Genomic DNA, 21,052 nt, shown 5'->3' on the forward strand with positions numbered 1-21,052 from the left:
CATAATAAACTAATAATAATAATTAGATTTACATTTGCTATTAATTTGAGTAGAATTTAAAATTTTCTCTTAGATAGAGAGGTACCAATGGATTGTAGTTCTAGTGGCAACGATATCTATTTCAATTAATTTAAATTGTAAATAAAAGATTCAAACTTGAGTGTATTAGGAGAGTACATATGTTACACGACGACGATCATGTCTTTTAAATTGAAATTTTTTTTCTTTTTTTATCAATAAATTAAACTTTCCTTTAAGACAAAAGTGATATTTTATTGTATATCATTTCATTATATGAAGGTAAGCAATATATTGCCTTTGTGGGTAGAACATTTCTCTTCAATCCACTACATTTTGGGTTCAAATTATTTCGCATGTGGTCCAATATCTTAGTGGATATGCTGTTAGGTTTCCATTCATGCGTCCTGGGTTCGAAACATTCCATCTTTCTGAATTAATGTAACAATTTGGGATCCTCTCTCATCCTCTTAATAATAATATTTAAAACAAAAAGTACATAGTATATAGAACGTACAATATATATGGTCCAATATATTAGTGAATAAAGTGTTAAATTTCTACCATCAAGGTTCGAAACTCTCTCATCCCTTAAATTATTGTAATAGTTTCAAATTATCCCCCTCCTTCTAATACTCATAAAAATAAATAAATAAATAATGCACAATCTAGTGTAACAAATGTTTTAGCTTAAAAAATGTTACCATTAAGGGCAAACGTGGGTTGGATCTATTGATCAAATTAATGTGTGTTTACCGTTGAGAACCTGGATCCAATTATACTTTCATAAGAGGGAGGGAAATGGGCGCATTTGGTAACTTATGGTAATTTGGTTTTATCATTTCAAAGTGTTTTCTTGTTTATTTGTTTTATCATCCTCTAGATATCGATCAATTAATATCGACGCACGAATCTGTGATCGACTTCTGCTTGCGCCCAAGTGGCTCTGGAAGTGGCAAGTCCTAGCGTGGTGGAGGCAACTAAGTATGCAGGGTGTCCCGGTGCTCATTTTCAACTACCATGCAGTACCATTGGATGATGTTCTTGATTGGAGCTAGTTTTCATATACATGTAGGAAATCCCAAAAACAACAGTTGCTGCTGCTCGCTAATAGACTAATAGTAATATATATTCCCAGCCAAGCAGCACAAGTAAACAAAACCAAATTAAACACGAGAAAATAACAACCGAACAAATTAAGTATCCATATATCCGTCCGCCATCCATGCATGACGACGGAGCTTGTTCCAAGACAGACATGACATACGAACACAGTGCTGAAACTCAAGGAAAATAAAGGCCAGACATGACATACGAAAGAGCTTAATCATGCAACAGCTGCATGCAATGCAATCTTCCCGATTCCTCAGCAATTCAGGATGATCATATTGTCTCGTTGGAGGGGTCTGTCGGTACGCTAGCCATTTCCACTTCATTTTGCATCCGCACCGGGAACTTAAAGTGCGTGTGTTGACTTCCCACTCGATAATATCTACATAACACAAGCCTCCTGTGGGCAAAATGCACGAGGGTGGTGACCCTTACAGCAAACTGGACAAAGCTTATAGTCATGGCGGCATTCTCAGTCCGACAAAATATGCAATTATACTTTTTGAGTTGAGTCGGAGGACCTTCAACAGCCTTTTCTTCTTCTTCTTCTTCTTCTTCTTCTTCTTCTTCTTCTTCTTCAAGTCGGCATCGACTAAGACAGTCTTCAACAGCCTTTTCTTCTTTCTTCTCATTCTTCTTCTTCTTTGAAATTGAAGTGTTGGGTTGAGTCAGAGGGTCTTCAACAGCCTTATCATCTTCTCCAAGTCGGAGTTGACTCAGAATCTTCAACAGCCTTTCTTCTTTATTCTCATCTGTTTGTCGGCAAATCGAAATGTACACACAAGTAGAACTGGCCAAACGTACAAATTAGGTTTACAATGGTTTTATTTGTAAATCGAACCTGATAGCTCCTATTTAAATATTGATGCTAGTCGAGCTTAAAATTTCTTACTTAGATAGTGGGCATGTGCCAACAGGTTGTAGTTATAGTGACAACAATATGCTACTTCAAATTACTTTAAATTGTGGAATTGATAATTCAAACTCGAGTGGATTGAGAAAGCATGTTGGATACAATGTGGTTACGCTCATGTTTGTCACATTGAAATTTTCATTTTCAACAAAATGGTATTCTATTATAAAACATTGAAAATAAGTAAGTGATTTAGGTGATATACACAAAAACTGAGTTCTCAAAATTTCCGTTAAATTGAATTTGATTTTTTTTTTTTTCTCTGGTATATTGTTAACTGAGCCCAAAGTAGTATTGGATCCAATTTACAGGTGTATCATTCCATTACCAGCCCACACAACTGGGCTCACCCTCTCACTTAAAAAGCAAATAATTAAATAATTAAATAATTAAATAAAAAAGCAAAGGGAAAGAAGCTTTAATGGCCTCCTTTTTTCCACATTCCATATTCGTGTTTGGTTCTTCCTCACTGCATTTTGCCCCATTTTCACCTGTAAGCCTCTCTCTCTCTCTCTCTCTCTCTCTCTCTCTCTCTCTCTCTGCACACGAATGAGTTATCACTTTGCATTCTTGTTTTTCTAATTGTCCAAAGATTTTGCTTCTCATCCATCTCTTCAAGATGGAGTTTTTCTGCTTTTACCCCTGCGGTAGGTAAAATTTATAGCTACTGCCACTGAGCTTTGTCTTTAGCTTGTCCAATATTTTGCTTCCAATCCATATTGGGGAAGATGGTCTGTAGCTTTTCATCCTTGTTATTGCCTTAATTTACAGCTGCTGCTGTTCTTCAACCCCTCTGAAAACCCTCTATTTTTAAGCCATGGAGCACAAATGGGTTTCAGGTTTTTGCCCCTGTAACCCTCTTAAATTACGTGCACTGCTACTGATATTCTTGGTGCTTGTATGCTCAAACCTTTCTCAGTGTTTTGATATTTACCCACAAGACAAAGACTCAGTCTTGCTGTTTAGGTCATTGGTCCAAGACCCTAGCCAGAGCTTGTCCAGCTGGGTTGGCTCTAATTGTACCAACTGGACCGGAATCACCTGCGAAAACCAGACCGGCAGAGTGGTTTCGGTTAACTTGACCAACATGAACTTGTCTGGCCAAATTCACCCCAGTTTGTGCACACTTCCATTTCTCGAACATTTGGTTTTTTCTGAAAACAACTTTACTTCCCCAATTCCGTTGTGTTTCGGTTCGTTGCGCAGTCTGAAAACCCTGCATCTCGATCACAATAGGTTTCAGGGGATTGTGCCCGATACACTCATGAAGCTTAGGCAGCTGAAAGAACTTGTTTTGAATGGTAACAACGATTTGGGAGGGCTTATTCCTTGGTGGGTTGGTAACTTCTCGGCTCAGTTGGAGAAACTAGATATTGGGTTTAATTCGTTTCATGGGGAGATTCCTGAAAGCGTGTATTACTCGAAATCTTTGAAGTATTTAGATCTTGGGAACAATAATTTATCTGGTATTTTGAGTGACTTTCACCAATCTTTGGTCTTTCTCAATCTTGGATCGAATCAGTTTTCCGGTACTTTGCCTTGTTTCTCTGCTTGTGTTCAGTCTCTTAGAGTTTTGAATCTGGCTAACAATTCTGTTGTGGGAGGAATGCCGACATGTATTGCTTTGCTTCAAGGTTTGAATCATCTGAACCTTTCATTCAACCACTTGACTTATGAGATATCTCCAAGGCTTGTGTTTTCGGAGAAGCTTCTTGTCTTGGACTTGAGTAACAATGAGTTGTCTGGCTCTCTTCCGAACAAGATTGCAGAGACAACAGATAAATCCGGGCTTGTTCTTCTTGATCTGTCTCACAACAGTTTCTCTGGTGAAATCCCATTGAAGATTACCGAACTGAAAAGCTTGCAGGCCCTGTTTCTGTCATACAATCTTCTTGTGGGGGAGATTCCGGCAAGGATTGGAAATCTGACTTACCTCCAAGTGATTGATCTCTCGCACAACTCTCTATCAGGCTCAATTCCATTGAACATCGTCGGATGTTTTCAGCTGCTTGCATTGATACTCAACAACAACAATCTTTCTGGTGAAATTCAACCGGAGCTTGATGCATTGGACAGCTTGAAGATACTGGACATTAGCAACAACAAGATATCTGGTGAGATCCCGCTTACTTTAGCAGGCTGTAAATCTCTGGAGATTGTAGATTTCAGCTTCAACAATCTCTCCGGAACCTTGAGTGATGCAATCACCAAATGGTCAAACCTCAGGTATCTGTCCCTAGCTCAGAATGAATTTAACGGAAATCTGCCCAGCTGGCTCTTTACTTTTCCGGCTATCAGAATGATGGATTTCTCAGGAAACAAATTTTCGGGCTTCATACCAGATGCCAACTTTAACATGAGCAAAAATTTTAACAATGGAGAGCTTGGTAAAATGCAGAGAGAGCCATTTGCTACAACACACAGTGCGGATACAAAAGTTTTGATTGTTGTCACTACTGGCACTGAATTAAGCTTCAATTATGTACTATCTTCGATGGTGGGAATTGATTTCTCTAATAATGTGCTAGATGGGGAGATTCCAGGGGGGCTATTCACATTACGTGGTTTGCAATACCTAAACTTGTCACGTAATTTTCTTCGTGGTCATGTTCCAGATGTAGAGAAGATGTGGGGTTTAAGGGCCTTAGATGTATCGCACAATTCTTTGTCAGGTCATATTCCCGGAAACATTTCCAGCCTTCAAGACCTGACTCTTCTGAATTTGTCATATAACTGCTTCTCTGGATTTGTTACAAAGCAGCAAGGATATTGGAGGTTCCCAGGAGCATTTGCTGGAAATCCAGATTTGTGTTTGGAGTCCTCTGATGGAGGGTGTGACCCGGCAAGCATCCCCGTGGTGCCTGGGAAGGCATTCGAAGGGGAAGAGGTTGAGGGGCGGATTTCTGTTTGGGTTTTCTGTCTAAGTGCTTTCCTCAGTTTCTACTTTACAGGAGTAGCCCTCTTTTGCTCAGCTCGAGCACGAAATTACATTCTCCAGACAAAAGCTTAGCGTAATGTTACGTGTAGATGTCAATGACAACAATAAGCTGTAAATTTTAATTACTCCTTTCTAATGGATGAGTTTGTTCTTCCATGTTTTGCTGACATAGAACTTAGCTGTTGGCACGCACAATGCTCATAATAATATGCCATAACATCAACTATATATTCCTCAGTTTTGAATACATTTTCTCTAACAATGTGGCCGAAAACAGGTGCCGGAACTCAAAAATTCGAAACTAACAGAGTAAGAAAGTTATTCGTCGTAAATAAGAACGAGCAAAACATCCCCGCCCAATCGCGACATCTTTTTGCCATGCCCAATTCAGAAGTTGGCTCTCTTAACTCAGATGCACGCCTAAAGATTCGTTGGCATGTGATTTTTGTTGGCCACTGAGAATTGTTGGCAGGAGCTCCAATCCACTGCAAAGAAGTATAAGAAAGGAGGCAGAGCACCCATCTGATCCATTTCCCAGCATTCTCCTCAAGGGCTACGCGACGTGTAATATGCACACCGAGAACGAGTTCTAATATTTAATCGGGCCGTCCAAGCTCCCGGAAGCAAACTGAAAACAACACCCACAGAAAAAGGTAAGTACTCGGTCTTAGGATCATGATTCATTGCAGTACCAAAATTGTCGTTACCTGTTGAACGATTGGATTTGTTGAGGTTGTGAATTCATGAGTCATTCCTTGCCACACTATCTTGCCCTCGTAGAGAAACAACAGCCTATACATGTTGAATTTGTATATACTCTGTTTAAAACACGTATTAAACAATCAACGCAACAGTTCAATAATAACACGACAATTTGGATGAGGCACGTAACCTGTCAACAGCTCGTCCGATGGTACTATGTTGGTGAGTAACAACAACATAAGATGCGATCTGCCCAGGTTTCTTGATTGCATCGCGACCTTTTGTATGGACAGAGCGGATGAGGTCTTCTACCACAGTAGAAGCAATAGGATCAAGTCCAGCTGTTGGCTCATCATATAAGAGCACCTGTTGAAGGGCGTCAAAGACTGTCAGGACTCGTGAGAACACAGTACACAACTACATACTAAACTCGGATGATACTAATGATACGTGTGACTCTGAAGGAATGCAATGGGAATCACGACTCGCGAAACATTCTACAGTTATGCAAACATTATCTAAGGAAACAAATTAAATAAAGAACACAACAAAGCTGTCATCTTCTCAAAATACCTCTGGCTCTATCGCCTCCTTTGTGGTATCATAAATTATGGATCGAGCCAGAGCAACTCGTTTCTTCATTCCACCAGATAGCTCCGAAGGTAATCGATCCTCAACTCCCTAAACAAACAACCGAGATTGATTCAAACAAACTTAAAAGTAAGAGTTGACTCTTTTCTATTTTTTTTTTCTTGGAAGTGGTGGTGGGGTTAGTTGGCAAGCACGCCGAGCAGTGATATCAAAACATTACATCCCATACTAACAAGATCATTAGAAGACAGTTGATGGCGAGGGTGAGAAGATGCTCAGAAATTATCCTAGTAAAAAAAACCACATGTGGTGTTGCCGAGGGTGGGGGGTTAAGTTGAGGAAGGTTTTGCAGACTAATAGATTGACATTTTAAGCATATACCTTTAACCCGACTGCGGCCAAGCTCTCAGTCACAAGCTTTGAAATTTGATCCTCGGGCATGCTCGAATTTTCATACCTAATCAATTAACAACATGAATTATACTTCGGCATTTTCTATTGAAACCTACACTATCACTCCTAACAGTGCAAAAGAATGCACAAAGAATTTAAAGCTGACTTACAGAAGGAAACCAACATTTTCACGAACAGTCAAAGAATCAAATAGTGCAGCGCTCTGAAACACCTGTTACATAGTAGATAAATGCATTAAAAGATATATATTTTTTGTTTGGATATAAGTGAACTGAAAAGAAAAATAAAATAGACAACCCTAGCATAACAGTGAAGTTTACCAATCCAATCCGAAGACCAGATATCTCATCATCGCTGATCAAACCAACTCTCTTTCGACCTCGAATGTACACCTCTCCCTGCACGTTACACAAAGGACAAATCTATATAAGAGAACAATAACTAACTCATGGAAGCTCATTAAAATCTAAACACAAGTTAATGCAACAAAGGGCATAATATGAAAACCAGCTTAACTATCAACCTTGTCAGGAGCAAGAAGCCCTGCCATAATCTTCAGAACTGTAGATTTTCCCGTGCCAGAAGGCCCAATTATTCCAACAGCTTCGCCATGCCTAATCTATAAATGAATCCACGAATGACCAATAATTTCTTTTATTAGACACAGAAATTATATTGAAAATACAGGAAAGCACAAAGTAGTGAAAGGAAGACCAGTAGCACATTCTATGTTAAAGAAAAATATTATAGAAAAAATACACGGGTTAAGAAAGAAGAAAACAGTCCTAAACAACACCATTCCCATCCTTAAAAAAGAGTACCATTCTTGTTTCTTTCGTTCTAGAAATCCCATCGCAACGCTTTCGCAGACTACTGAATTGAAGAAAAACCCAAACTGGATAACAATCTACTGTGATAAGCCAAATAGAGACTTGACTCCTCTTCTTTTCGGAACATATTTAGTTCCCGGGGTAAAGAAAGCAGCGAATTCCTTTTCTAAAGTAAATCACTAGTCTTCCTTCTTTTCGGAACATATTTAGTTCCCGGGGTAAAGAAAGCAGCGAATTCCTTTTCTAAAGTAAATCACTAGTCTTCAAAAGACAAAGGTTCAAGCTAAAGAAGTTAACTTTTGAAACGCTTGATCAGGAACTATCAGTCACAGGACAATGGCAAAGTTCACACATATGCTACCTCCACATAGGACCAATACATATAAATTCTTAAAACAACTGAAAAGACTTATATAATATGAATTAGATTCACCTTGAAGCTCACACCTCTCAATATATGCTTCTCACCAAACGATTTGTAGACGTCTCTACACTCGATTAGAACATCAGAGTCATCCTTGGGCTCCCAAACTGTACTCAAATCCTCTGATTTAAATGAATCCTGATCAGAAAGACCCTGTCAGCCACAGCTACCATTTATTGATCTGAATTAATTTCCGCTACTGCAAACATCAAATTACACATTTCATGTGTCCAATGGAATCCAACACAGTGATAAAAACACAATGCAAGTTTTCCGAATTGCAACTTGTCAATGCCTGTCGAATCCAGGACCAAGTGGAAATGCGGGGTTTACAAAGCCACCAGGTCAGAAACGACCGGCATTTTCCTAACAGTAAGCAATAAAGCTAATACCATATCTCAATAGTAAAGTAGCACATTACATAAGATAAATGAAAACTACGAAAAACGATCAGAAATATCAAATCGGTAGACAAAACCACAACACAAAGATTTGTCAAATAACAATACAATGTAGGTGTCAATAGAAGCCAAGTAAGCCTACAAAATGGTTGCTTTAGTAAATGGATTAAGAAAAAACATGAGTTATTCAAAGACAAAAACATGACTTCTTCAAAGGTTGTCTGAGACTTACCTCGAATTTAGCTGCAAAGGATTCATCGCTCCGCAGTTTGGGGGGAGGCTCCATACAAGCACACAAAACGTTTCTTTGCTCTCCCTTTTGCTTGTCACTGCTACAATTGATCGTCCTTGCAAATCTAACGGACCGAGAAAAACCATCGGATGTGAAGCCGTTGGATGTCGCCAGAGGAAACAACACTGAATTCGACACAGAAACCATGGTTCTGGTTCGCAGAACGATATTCAATTATCGGCCAAACAATCAAATTTTTAAAGCAATTGAGGCCGTTGGTGTTGGAAATTTGTGATTTTGAAGACGACCCAGATCAGATTATAGGACGAAGACCGGTTCTGGAAGCAATTCGGGTTGTAAATAGTGGAAAATTGATGAATTTGAAGGCGACCCAGATCAGTTTTTGGGTCAAAACGCCCAGAAGAGAAACCAATTGAATGCAATATGCCGGGAGGAATTGCCGCGATTGTGGAATAGCTGTTGTGGCGGCTACGCGGGTGATGGGAAAGAGGTCGGCTTTTTATGAAAGCACGTGACTTTTGTTGGGGATTTTCTCATGCCTTGCTTGGGTTTACAGAGAGAGCAAGGTATATATTAGTTCATATTATTATATGAAACTTAACGAAAATGGTTTGAAAATTTTAAGTTTTAATGATAAGGATAAAATAAAAGGTAAGGTGAATAGTAACATGATTGACTTTTTAGTGTAAACATGTGGTTTTTCGTTAAAGTGAACAGCATCATGGACTTTTCGTTAAAACTCCCTATTATTATTCTCTGTGATCGTGACAATCCGTTTAAATAAATAAAAACATTCGTATCATTGTTTTAGTATAATAATGTTTTAGATGACGTAAAATTGTTTCATATAAACTATTTTTTTTTATTAATTATTATTCGATTTTGTGAAATGATGTAGGTAGATTATATTGTGGCCGATTTGTTAATGGTAATGGGACCATAGTATCAACATCTAATTAAAAATCTTGTTTTGGGGTTAGCGGTTGGGACACAATAACATGACATAATCACATAAATTTTTTCGGAATTTCGATTCAATCATAGTGACATAGCACCAATCACTAAAAGCTGTCAACGGTAGACTTCATCATTATATTTTACATTGTTTTCAGATTTCACCGAAAAAAACATTTTTCTTTCATGTTCCACGAAAACAGATTATGTTTGCTTGAATGCAAATAAGTGTTTTATTGTATCATAATTTGAGATTAAAGGAGTGTGGTGCTGAGGTAGATTATATTTATTCTTTTAAAATAAAAGGGAACTAGCTGGTGGTTTCGACACTAGGATCGGAAAAACTCACAAGGACATTTCAGCTTTTTTTTACCACCATCGTGAGATTCAGATAGCACTAAGAGTCAAATTCAAGACGTACCATGTAGAAAATAAACCTGAAATTCCCCCAACCAACCACTAAGCCACTTCAAAAGTTAACAAATCACATTACATTTACAGACGTGAGCTAGGAAATTTTTTTCTGTGTAAATGAGTAGTTTCAATAAACAAATGTTTGACAAAAAAAACAAATGGCAGTATTACTTAATAAACGTATTCATTTCATTTTGTATAAATAGATTTTTTTAATTTACGACAATCAAATTTTTATTGGGCCATGAGACCAAACCCAAAATGTGGACTTCTACTTTATATATAATCATCGAAAACTGGGCTACTACCAAACCCAATTTGTATGTTTCAATTTGAGGAGTGAGCCCATAAAAAGCAAGAGAAAGTCAAACCACTGAGTTTTTTTAGGATAAATGCTAAGACTCTCGGTAGATTTTTAGTTACTTCATACTTTAACCATAACTTTTATGCTAGAGTTTATAGAGAATCTCACTTTTAAGATAATCTTTTAAGCAGTTCTTTTTTTTTCTACTGCACATCAAATACAAAAAGAGTTGTTAGATCTCATTGGATCAAAACAATTTAATGACTCTTATTATGATACGTAATTTAAATATGCATTTTTAATATGTAATTCATCGTTAAACCACTCGCAGTTAGATCCTCGCGTACCCCCAAAATCTGTTGATGTGGGGTCAAAAACCTCCACGTTCATGTTTTAAGCTTGAAAAACCAACCCAAATTAACCCAAAATTATTAGGCATACAATCACCAAACTTAATTACCAAGAAGGATGAACCTGACCAATCTTGCAATTCGAAGCTCCCATTTTATCACGACCAATCTAGGAAGATTACATTTTTGCATCATTTTGTGTAGTAGATTTCTTTAAATAAAAACGAAAAACCTACTTGTATTTATGCTTCTGGTCTATGTATTAGAGAAATAGTTCACGATATACAAAGTATAGATCATGTGATCAAATAAGAGCTTATTGAGATTTTTTTCTTAGGGCATATAACAGAGCAACGTAGCAAGATTCAGATATGCTATTCAGCTATAATAATAGCTAGGTGAAGAGATTAGATGCCTAATTCTCTTAAGAAAAAAAAGTTATAATATGCCAAGTTCCATGCATCTTCATCAAGACTGCCTCGTGTGTTTGTTCTGATGGCTAACCTGTTCTTTTTCCAATCAACCAAACACTAGCCAGTCATAGAACATCAATATTAAAATTTACAACAAAAGCACACATACATGTTACTAAATATATAAAAATGTGCATAAATTCTCGATGCATGGTTGTAAATATAAATATTATAGATTATATTCTTCTACATTTCGTATCTCATTTCACAGAGGCTGCCACTTGTCGTGTTAAGAACCACACAGATGTTTTTGGCATTTGTTCCTTGGACTAGTGTTCCATTCGTGCACTGCATGCACTTCATTTTGTCCTTAATATTTAATTCAAAAGAAATTTTTGGAGAGAACAGAAAAAAAAAGGAGCTAGAACAAGACTAGAGAAATAAGCATGCGCAGACAGCGGGGAATGTGAGAACAATATGCATTCACAGTGCTGAAGCGATAATTAGTTAATAACTAAATACATCGTTAATTATTCGTCTATATTTTTATTTAACAATGTAGTTTCATGATTCAAATTGTTTATTTTTAAGTTTTAGCCATCATTCAAAAATTATTCTAATAAAATTCACTTAAATCTCAAGTCTTTTAACTTTTATTTATTATTGTTATTATTTTATTATTTATCGACAAGATTGTGTTCATCTGTTTATCATTTTACGATTAAACAACTAAATAATTTCTGATTTGATTCAAACTTTAACAAAAACGTCGACCCTTCAATGATACTTTGAAAAAAAATGATTGATTCATATTATAAGAAATGTTACGGAATGAATCTATATAAGTAGTTAATCAGCGCAGTGTTAAATTATTAACTTTATCATTTGATCACTTTTATAATTTACCCTGTTATAAAAGAATCAATTTTAGTCCACATGTTGCTGAAGTGGCTAGCAATGCATGCATGTATATGAAATAAAATAAAAAAATTGTGGGTGCATATGTAGCTCCATGTAATAGATGGTTTGGTTTAATTATTATCCTTCTTGAGTGGACTGGTTTTGCTAACCAATATGTGTTGGTCATGTATTAATTTTCAAAATACGTGAGGGGCTGTGTAAGAATGTGAGAACAAAGGTCCAATTTGGCGAGGGACCAAATTATGCAAAACCTTATAAAAAATTGAGTTACTTCTCATATAATCAATTAGTTTTATGGTGAAGCTTTAATTTTTTTTCATTTTTTTTTTTTTTGGTTGCTGTATTTGGTTTTTGGTTGATTTGAACTTGGGAATATATAAATGTCACCCATGGTCCACCCACCGGTCCTTATATATAAAGATATTTCATGCAATTACTGCTTGAACAAAAACATGAAGCTCCTTAAACGTGTGGTGATCGATTGTTCATATCTTATATCACGTTAGGGTTATGTATATGAATAATATTTTTTCACCGAGGAGTGAGCATAAAAGAATCGAAGTCACCTCGTGATGTTACGTTTCACCCTGATTTGTTAACATCTACATATGCTTAGGTCAAAGGTGCATGCGCACTTGATATTCTGTGCCTTAAATGCGATGGCAAACAACTAAAGCTAGCCCCTCTTTTTTAAACACTTATAATGCAGACTTTAGCTTACTTAGTCAAATTATTTAGAGCAGTGTGTTTTTTTTTTTTTTGGCATTCAAGTTTAAATTCTTTTCTTATGAGAAATTTATGTGGGTATTAGAAACACAAGTCGCGTTGTGTCTCATTTTACATGTAATAACAATGGTAGACGATATGGTTGATATATTCTACTTTTGCTTTATACTTAAAAAAAATATATATCCAAGTAGTGTTACAATTTGAGTGAAATAGTGTCATGTGACCATGTTCCAAATAAACCAAAAATTTGCTCTCTTAGTTAGTTTAGATAAGTTTGGTGCATTGTACTGCATTAACTCTTAATTTTTATATTAACTCTGTATTTTTTTTTTTTTGTCAAAAAGGTGGAGAACATTCATAAAATAAAGTCTAGATGGTAAAATTACATCGTACTAGCCCTAGAAAGGATTGAAGCATACAAAAAGAAGACGTCACTTATGCAAACAAAGCATAAGTAAAGGTTCTTCCCTGCAACAATTAGAAATGGTACATAAATAAAAAGGCATAAAATGATTTTAACCCAAAAACAGATTCTCCACATAAGCTTAAACAGTAGAGACCCTAAATGAGAAATGACCTGCTGCAGCTGCCAGGAAACCGGAGAAACATACTTATATGAATATACGATGACAAAGCAAATCACTAAGTAGACATTCTATTGACTTAGTAATTAGTGGGTGGTTTTTGAAAGTAAATGTGTTCTATTATGGAAGCCCTTACAATTGACAAAGACAACTTGTGCACTTCTTCTAGAAGCAAGGCGATGTTGCATTTGCGGTTGTGAGATCAAAGAAATGAATGATCAAAGACCAATGGATAGAAAAACAACAGAGAACCCAAAAGGTAGAAATTAAACCATTTGCTTAATTTCTGCGGACCATACTTTTCTCTTGAGTTTTTATGGTATTAACCCTATATATATTTATGTACAAGACAAACAGCAAAATGTCGAAATGATAGTAGCAAGTATCCTACCATCCAATAGAAAAGGCAGAAACCCTACAACTCAGCCAAGTAGCTCCACCATTAGAAATCAATGCTTGCCCAGATGAGCATATTATTACATGTCCCATCAAAACCCCGGAGGAAGCAGAGAATATATGTGTAGTCAGTGGTGTTTGCATTCGTACACACATATCAAACGTAAAGTTGGCTATAACTATCGACCATGAATATTGATGCATGGATAAGGAAGGGAATCCGAACTTGATGTAGAAGGGAAGCATATGGTTCGATGATCCTATCCAACTTGATTAAGTCAGGCCTGCGCTCTAATCAATTAGTGGATTTCACTAATTAATTTGCTAAGCTATTGGGGAAAAAACAGATGATCGAGTTTATGCCAGACATGTTTTAATACTTTGGAAAATACACAGAACTTATTCCATATGCTGATCGAGGGCATATAATGGACCACTGTCGCAAAAATAATCATCTGGTTCGATCGAATTCTCAGATAATAATCATAGCTGGCATCTATTTATCTATTGGACTTTATATGACATTACAAGGTGCAAATTGTAGTATACCGTCGTCGCCTAAAACAATGTGCACACAAATCGGTTTCTGAATTCTACAAGCAGGCTAGCATGAAGTAACATTAGTAAGAACATTAATCTATTTAATAAATTTAGAAAACCCAATTTGCAAAGGTGGGTGGAATTATTGCTGGACCTCGTTCCTTATTCGATATAGAAAGAAAAAAATTGCCGACCATGTATAACTCATTGGTGATAGCAACTTTACAATTTCAGGCACTCACTCTTGCAAGAAAACTAATGTCACTATATCTCCAAGAATGAAGAATCCACCGCATGTATGGAATCATATACACCCAACATAACCCATTTCGTATGGCATTCCACATAACATAACTATTAATTAATACTTTCTTCATTCTCAAAAAGAAGGAAAGTTCTCATTTTTCTCTGTGTACGATTATTTTATGGTTCAAGCATCGACATAATTTGAATTATTCATTTTCTTTATCATCATTTAATATCATTTCTTGAAAAATTCCTTTAATTTAGAGATCGTTTTGAAATCCATATGTGTCGAACAAATCGATAGTTATGGTAACAAGTAACATCCTCACTATAAACTGTCAATTTAGTTCATACGATTGACTAAATAATCTTCAAATCGAATGAATTTTTCTAAAATGATATTTAGATGCTGATGATAAAGAGAATAAATTATTTCTATCATAACATTTATACGGTAATTAAATAATGTCACGTTGAATGGGAAGAAGTTTATTGATCTTTTAGGATAAGAGAAGTATTATCCATAGCTAGAGCTAATTTAACAGTTGCTCTAAGAAAGGTTTTTCCTTACCAATTGCTAATACGGTCTAATAATATTTATCTTCACTTTAAAATAAGAAGTTTCAAACTCGACTCACATAAATGACAATGACGTATTATATTTATATTGAGATCAATACTCGATTAATAATTTAGAGCATACCCCACGTTCCTCTCTCTAGCGTACATAATATGCTACAAAGCTTACCCCGGCCCAATATCAGCGTATACGATATGCTAAAAGGCCTGCCACAATTTATAAGAATGTTCGTCAAAGTCAAAATCAAATGTCTCTCATTTTCTTTTCTCAAATAATGATGTAAAATTAGGGGCACATCAATTAGGGGACCTGGTTGGTTCCTAGATCACTCGGAAGCACTGTTTTAAAAAATTCTCATCCAGCGTCGGTCATCATCTTGATCAGTTTTTAGACGTTTAAAAATTAAGAAAGTCGCTTAGACTCACTTAGACGTCTATCTAGCCCGTCTAGGCATCCGCCTAGCCCACCTAAATCCACATATGAGTTCTGACTCTTAAACAGAAAATCAATAACTTTCATTTTGCATTTTAATTTTTCAATAAAATATAATAAACTTGTTGAATAATTGAATGAACATCATTATCTGTTTCTTCACCATGTTTTCAATATGGTCTAATACTTTATAATTTATATGTCATTTTATTAGAATTAGGTATCCTAATACAATTATGTGTGTTTTTAAGTATAAATAGGCACGTATTTATACAACATATAATAAATCTATTTAAATCCGCCTAGTTCACCTAGGCTCCCACCTAATTGTGTAGGCGTTAGGTCCCAACCCGCCCCCCGACCAATGTCTAACGTCTTTAAAAACCTTGCTCAGAAGCTTGGATAGTTGGCTGCGAAAACTTTTGAGGACCACCCAAGTCGTGATGGAGGAGAAGAGCACCAGCTGCACAATGTTCTAGCTTTGTGCAAACCAAAAGGAGAGAAGAAGACGACTAATTTCTTTTCAAAAGGCATGCTAAGACCATCTCCAAAGGAAATGTCAAATTCTAAGTGTAATGTCACGTAATCAAATTTGAAGGTATTAGCAAACTCCAACCAATATGTCAATCCTATGGATTCACATATGAGTTTTTATATGTCAAATTTGACATATGAGAGCATCTCTAAAGAAGATGTCAAAAAATAAAAGTTAAATGTTAATTTGATGGCTGAAGTGGCAATGTTAGATTTTCTTTTTTTCCAATCCATATGTTTTTTTGTTATAAATGATATTTGTAGGACCCATTTTAAAAAGAAATCAATTAAAATAAATTTTCAAGATCTATAATTTGTGCATTCATAGGACCCACACAATAAAATAATTTTAAATTATTTGATATCACCTTTTCTCATATATCAAATTTGACATATGAAAACTCATATGTCTATTCACATAGGATTGACATATCGGTTGGAACTTGATCCTGCCTTCAAATTTGCTTACATGACGTTTCACTTTGGATTTGACATCTCCTTTGGAGATGGTATGAGAAAGGTGATGTCAAATAATTTTTAATTATTTTATTGTGTAGGTCTTATTAATGCACTAATTATAGATTTTGAAATTTTATTTTAATTGATTTCATTTTAAAATTGGTTATACAAATATCGTTTATAACAAAAAAAAAATATTGGTTGGAAAAGACAAAATCTAACATTGTCATATTAGCCATCAAATTAACATTTGACAGTTATAATTTGATATCTCCATTAAATTCTAGTAGACTTGACTAAGCTGGTCATAGGAAGGCAATAATATTTTCTACAAATAAGACAAAACCCTTGTTGTTATAACATGACTTTAAGGGGACCATGTATTATATAGAAAAGCTTATAAATTTACTAGCAGATAGCATACATTTTGTGTGTGTATGTGTAAACAATTTATCTTAATAAATGCATTTTTTTAATATTAAATAATTATTGTTTTGTCCTCCTTTTTGTCAATAGTGTGTATCAAAAGTTAGGGCAAAATAGAAAAAAAAAAAAAAAGGGAAAAAAGTTGAAAATGAGGGTTTTCTTAATAACAGTATTAGCAGAGAGCACACATTTTGTGTGTGTGTGTGAACAATTTCTCTTAATAAGTGCATATTTTTTTAATATTATATAATTACTGTTTTGTCCTTCTTATGTAAATATTGTGTATAAAAAATGAGGGTAAAAATAGAAAAATATGATTGTCATTATCTAAAAAAAAAAGGTAACAAAGAAAAAAAAAGGATATGATTGTTATTTTGTCAAAAAGGTATAAAATTACTATTTTACCCTTCCTTTTTGTCAATAGTGTCTATAAAAAATAGGGCAAAATAAGAAAACGGTAAGCATCGATGTATTGTTGAGAAAACCACCCTAGGCCGCGCGGAGGCTGATAACCTCGCCATTTTTTAATTAAAAAAAAAAAAGGCAAAAGGGCTCGACTTTCATAGAATGTCTACCCCACCCAAATTAACCCCCAAATTCCCGCCCCACCCAACCGAAGGCCGCCGTCAACAGCACAGCACCATTCTCTTCCCCGGTCTTCACGTCCTTATCAGCACAGCACCATTCTCTTCCCCGGTCTCTTCCCCGGTCTTCACGTACTCATCAGCACAGCACCATTCTCTTCCCCGGTCTTCACGTACACATCACACTTCAAGATCAACTTGATATATATATTTTATACATATTGAGAAATGACTTTTTTCAATTGCAAGAGACTAGTAATCTTGCAAAAAAGTGATGGAAAAGGATTACGTCGAATTGTTGTTGTACAAAGATTATGAATAATGTTTCAATGTTATTATTTTTTTCTTTTTTAGCTTTAATATTGCGATCATCCAATGATAAAATCTTGAATCCGTTACTGATTACAACATTGTTTAATTTATTTGTCATTAGCTTAATTACAGTGCTTGTTACGTCATCTTTGCAATATCATCAATCTCTCTCTTAAAAGATAAAAGGAATAAAAAAGAAAAAAAAAAAAAGAACAAAGTTGGCTTTCCCCTGCATGCATATATATATAAGTACAATCAAGTTCATGAATATTGTCAAGCTAATTAACCATTCACAGTAGCAGTACATCATATTCTTCATTTCTTCCATTCTTGCCAGTAGTGCTACAATCTATTGTGCTAGGTTGCCCAAATATATTTTATTAACACACTAAGATGATTGGGTGGGAAGATGTTTACAAGGTTGTGGTGGCCACCGTTCCACTCTATGTTGCCCTAATTTTAGGGTACGGCTCAGTAAGGTGGTGGCACATATTTACTACCGAGCAGTGTGGCGCGATCAACCGCTTCGTTTGTTTCTTTACTCTCCCACTCTTCACGTTCGACTTCACTGCACATGTGGATCCTTACAAATGGAACTACCGCTTCATCGGCGCCGACTTCATCTCCAAGCTCATAATCGTGGTGGTGCTAGCACTTTGGGCCAAGTGCAGCAGCAAAGGAAGCTACAGTTGGTCCATCACAAGCTTCTCTTTGTGCACGTTAACTAATTCCCTAGTGGTTGGTGTGCCCTTGATTAAAGCCATGTATGGTTCGTCATCCGTTGATCTTGTTGTTCAAGCATCGGTCGTGCAGGCCATCGTATGGCTCACCATTCTTTTGTTCGTCTTGGAATTTCGACGTACGGGGTCGATAGACATAGTTTCAAGTCGTACTAATGTCGGCCCTCGAGTTCAATCGGTTGATCCACAAGGGAATGATGTAGAAGCCATGGAGGAGATAACAATAAGTACTAGGCCTTCCTTTTGGTATTTGATGAAGGCTGTGTGGGTGAAACTTGGGATGAATCCCAACTCCTATGCAGTTTTTATTGGTATTGCTTGGGCTTTGATAGCAAGCAGGTACTGAATATATGCATATATCTATATAATATGCAAGAAAAGATTTATTAATTATATTTGAGTATTGATCAACTAAATATCTTACGTTTTTTCATATATGTCTCTGTAAATTAATTAATAAATTTATGGGTGCTGCAGGTGGCATATTGAGTTGCCAAGCATCATGGAAGGATCTGTTTTAATCATGTCAAAAGCTGGTACAGGCACTGCTATGTTTAGCATGGGTGAGTGATCACTAATTAATCACATATATATATATGCTAATTAATGCTAATGCTAATGAATATATCTGTACGGTAACGTTTTAACTATATATCATGTATGCAACGTGCAGGTATCTTCATGGCACTGCAGGAAAAATTTGTAGCCTGTGGGACGAGCCTAACAATAATTGGGATGGTTCTGAGGTTTATTGCAGGACCGGCAGCCATGGCGATTGGCTCTATTGCGGTGGGTCTGCATGGTGATGTTTTACGTGTTGCTATCATTCAGGTAGTTTACTTGCCAATTTATATATCTTAGAAAGTTAAATGATGAATCAAGCATGCATGGCCTATAAAATTAGAGTATATATGTATATTTAATAGTGGTTGCACGTCATATATATATCGTACGTGGAATAACATAGAGGTTGTTCCAATGAGCTGCCCAGCAAATTAAGTGGCCCATTTCTTCTCCGCTAACACCCTACCCTAATATTCTTTTTTACTTACATAACAAATTTTGAGAAAAATGAACTTCCGTTTTAAGGAATTGTGTTGGGAAATGTTAACCATATATTTTCTTTTTCCATACATCATTTTTAATTTTAACCATCAGATTGAATTAATCAAACGCAAATAACAAATAAGATTAAATATAAATGTGTACATATGAGGAGAAAAATTTTGTGTGTTTTCATTTCCTATAATATTCCTTCTCTAAAACAGATTGGACAACACCACATGGTTCTTTTCACGAATGGTATTAACTTTTTGTGGCCAAACTACATACAAATTAAACAAATTCAAATTAATTAGTACCGCACTGAAGGTTAGCTCACTAATTTTAAACTTTAAATGAATTTTGAAATAAGAATGTCCGCATATCTCCCTTTAACAATTTGCGCAAGCAACAATACATATTTTTGCATGATGACTTTATCTTTCAGATGGTAAATGTTACACTTCGATAATAGTGTTTCACATTACTTGTGTTTGCGGCATTCATAAAAAACATTCTCTTTTTCTACGTGATAATTTTATTTTTCAGATGATAAATGTTTTCAATTATTATTTTTGGATCAAATGATAAATGTTCGATTAGATGACTTATCATCATTTATATACAATATTGCAGGCAGCAGTGCCACAGTCCATTACGTCCTTCATATATGCCAAAGAGTATGGACTCCATGCAGAAGTGCTCAGTACAGCGTACGCATGCACCTCTTTATATTTACAAATCTCAAATTTATGCATACTTTAAATATGAAAAATATCAACGAGATTACTTGGATAATTCGCAGCAATAATATTTCAAATAAATTTCAATTTTATAGATATTCTTCTAACTTTTATATTTTGTGTTGCATGCAGGGTAATATTTGGCATGTTGGTCTCCCTTCCAGTGTTGATCGCTTACTATGCAGTTCTAGGATTTGTGCATTGACGACCATCTCTCTCAGCTATATAGATATAGATATACGTTTCAATGAATTTATAGAGGGGAAAGGATTGCTGCCTTGCTGCTCCTCTCTCCTTTGTTTTTTGTTTTAGTTTTTTTTGCTTTAATTTGATTTTCCATATCATGGTCTAAAACTGTTGGGACTAACATTAAATTAGTCTTAAAATTGCCAAAACTTGTAATCTAATAATTAACATTATCATGCATCCTAATTTAAAGAGGTTTTAATTAGGGTTCAGCCTTGTGGTTCACTCTCCCAAGAAACCGCTTTCTCTAAATTTTTTCTCTTCTCCAACTTTATTTCTACTCCAAATTCGAAACATTTCATTGCCATTTATCTATATAATGTGCAAAAACTTTATTTCAGATAAATTCAAACAAGAAGCTTCCAATCATTTGCAAAATATGAAAGTTGTAAAAAGTGAGTAAATCAAGCACTCAAGCCATCAATGGCGGAGCTAGAAATCAAGGTTAGGAGGGGCCTCAAGGCCATATGAAGAAATTAGACAAAATGTATTATAATTGAGAGGTAAAAA

At 35.6% G+C, this 21,052-nt stretch overlaps 3 protein-coding genes across 6 annotated transcripts; 2 read left to right on the forward strand and 1 right to left on the reverse strand.

Annotated features, from left to right (window-relative positions):
* The first annotated feature begins 2,450 nt into the window (after positions 1-2,450).
* On the forward strand, positions 2,451-5,135 carry LOC137722885 (receptor-like protein CLAVATA2). Its single transcript, XM_068461997.2, has one exon. It carries the CDS (start codon positions 2,859-2,861, stop codon positions 5,049-5,051), a length of 2,193 nt encoding a protein of 730 aa, XP_068318098.2. The 5' UTR covers positions 2,451-2,858; the 3' UTR covers positions 5,052-5,135.
* Positions 5,136-5,188: 53 nt separating this feature from the next.
* On the reverse strand, positions 5,189-9,140 carry LOC137722886 (protein TRIGALACTOSYLDIACYLGLYCEROL 3, chloroplastic). 4 transcript variants are annotated; one of them, XR_015961938.1, is made up of 10 exons: positions 8,574-9,140; positions 7,950-8,078; positions 7,210-7,305; positions 7,007-7,084; positions 6,836-6,897; positions 6,654-6,729; positions 6,255-6,362; positions 5,872-6,047; positions 5,687-5,797; positions 5,189-5,607 (listed from the first exon to the last, which is right to left on the reverse strand). XR_015961938.1 is itself a non-coding variant. In XM_068461999.2 (10 exons), exons 1-10 carry the CDS (start codon positions 8,778-8,780, stop codon positions 5,569-5,571), a joined length of 1,056 nt encoding a protein of 351 aa, XP_068318100.2. In that variant the 5' UTR covers positions 8,781-9,140; the 3' UTR covers positions 5,189-5,568. The 4 variants fall into 4 exon arrangements, 2 of the variants coding, with proteins under 2 accessions (XP_068318100.2, XP_068318099.2); XR_011066813.2 differs by having other exon boundaries at positions 7,950-8,093; positions 8,574-9,136; XM_068461999.2 differs by having other exon boundaries at positions 5,687-5,771.
* An 8,901-nt stretch (positions 9,141-18,041) lies between these two features.
* LOC137721860 (auxin efflux carrier component 5-like) lies at positions 18,042-20,744 on the forward strand. The gene is made up of 5 exons (XM_068460886.2): positions 18,042-18,851; positions 18,990-19,075; positions 19,186-19,343; positions 20,190-20,266; positions 20,429-20,744. The coding sequence occupies exons 1-5, from the start codon at positions 18,166-18,168 to the stop codon at positions 20,499-20,501; spliced, it is 1,080 nt and encodes a 359-aa protein (XP_068316987.1). The 5' UTR covers positions 18,042-18,165; the 3' UTR covers positions 20,502-20,744.
* Positions 20,745-21,052: the final 308 nt, after the last annotated feature.

Source organism: Pyrus communis, chromosome 4 (assembly GCF_041283825.1).
Source record: "Pyrus communis isolate YQ-2024b chromosome 4, ASM4128382v1, whole genome shotgun sequence".
Classification (NCBI taxonomy): Eukaryota; Viridiplantae; Streptophyta; class Magnoliopsida; order Rosales; family Rosaceae; genus Pyrus; species Pyrus communis.

What these genes read in the sequence shown, in the direction of transcription:
- LOC137722885 (XM_068461997.2), top strand. Translation starts at nt 2,859, where the DNA reads ATGGAGCACAAATGGGTTTCAGGTTTTTGCCCCTGTAACCCTCTTAAA.
- LOC137722886 (XM_068461998.2), bottom strand. Translation starts at nt 8,780, where the DNA reads ATGGTTTCTGTGTCGAATTCAGTGTTGTTTCCTCTGGCGACATCCAAC. An exon ending in CCTTTGCAGCTAAATTCGAG is followed by an intron (nt 8,094 to 8,573) that starts GTAAGTCTCAGA and finishes TGTGGCTGACAG; the next exon opens with GGTCTTTCTGATCAGGATTC. An exon ending in GAAAATGTTGGTTTCCTTCT is followed by an intron (nt 6,730 to 6,835) that starts GTAAGTCAGCTT and finishes TTAATTGATTAG; the next exon opens with GTATGAAAATTCGAGCATGC.
- LOC137721860 (XM_068460886.2), top strand. Translation starts at nt 18,166, where the DNA reads ATGATTGGGTGGGAAGATGTTTACAAGGTTGTGGTGGCCACCGTTCCA. An exon ending in TACGTGTTGCTATCATTCAG is followed by an intron (nt 19,344 to 20,189) that starts GTAGTTTACTTG and finishes ACAATATTGCAG; the next exon opens with GCAGCAGTGCCACAGTCCAT. An exon ending in GCAGAAGTGCTCAGTACAGC is followed by an intron (nt 20,267 to 20,428) that starts GTACGCATGCAC and finishes TGTTGCATGCAG; the next exon opens with GGTAATATTTGGCATGTTGG.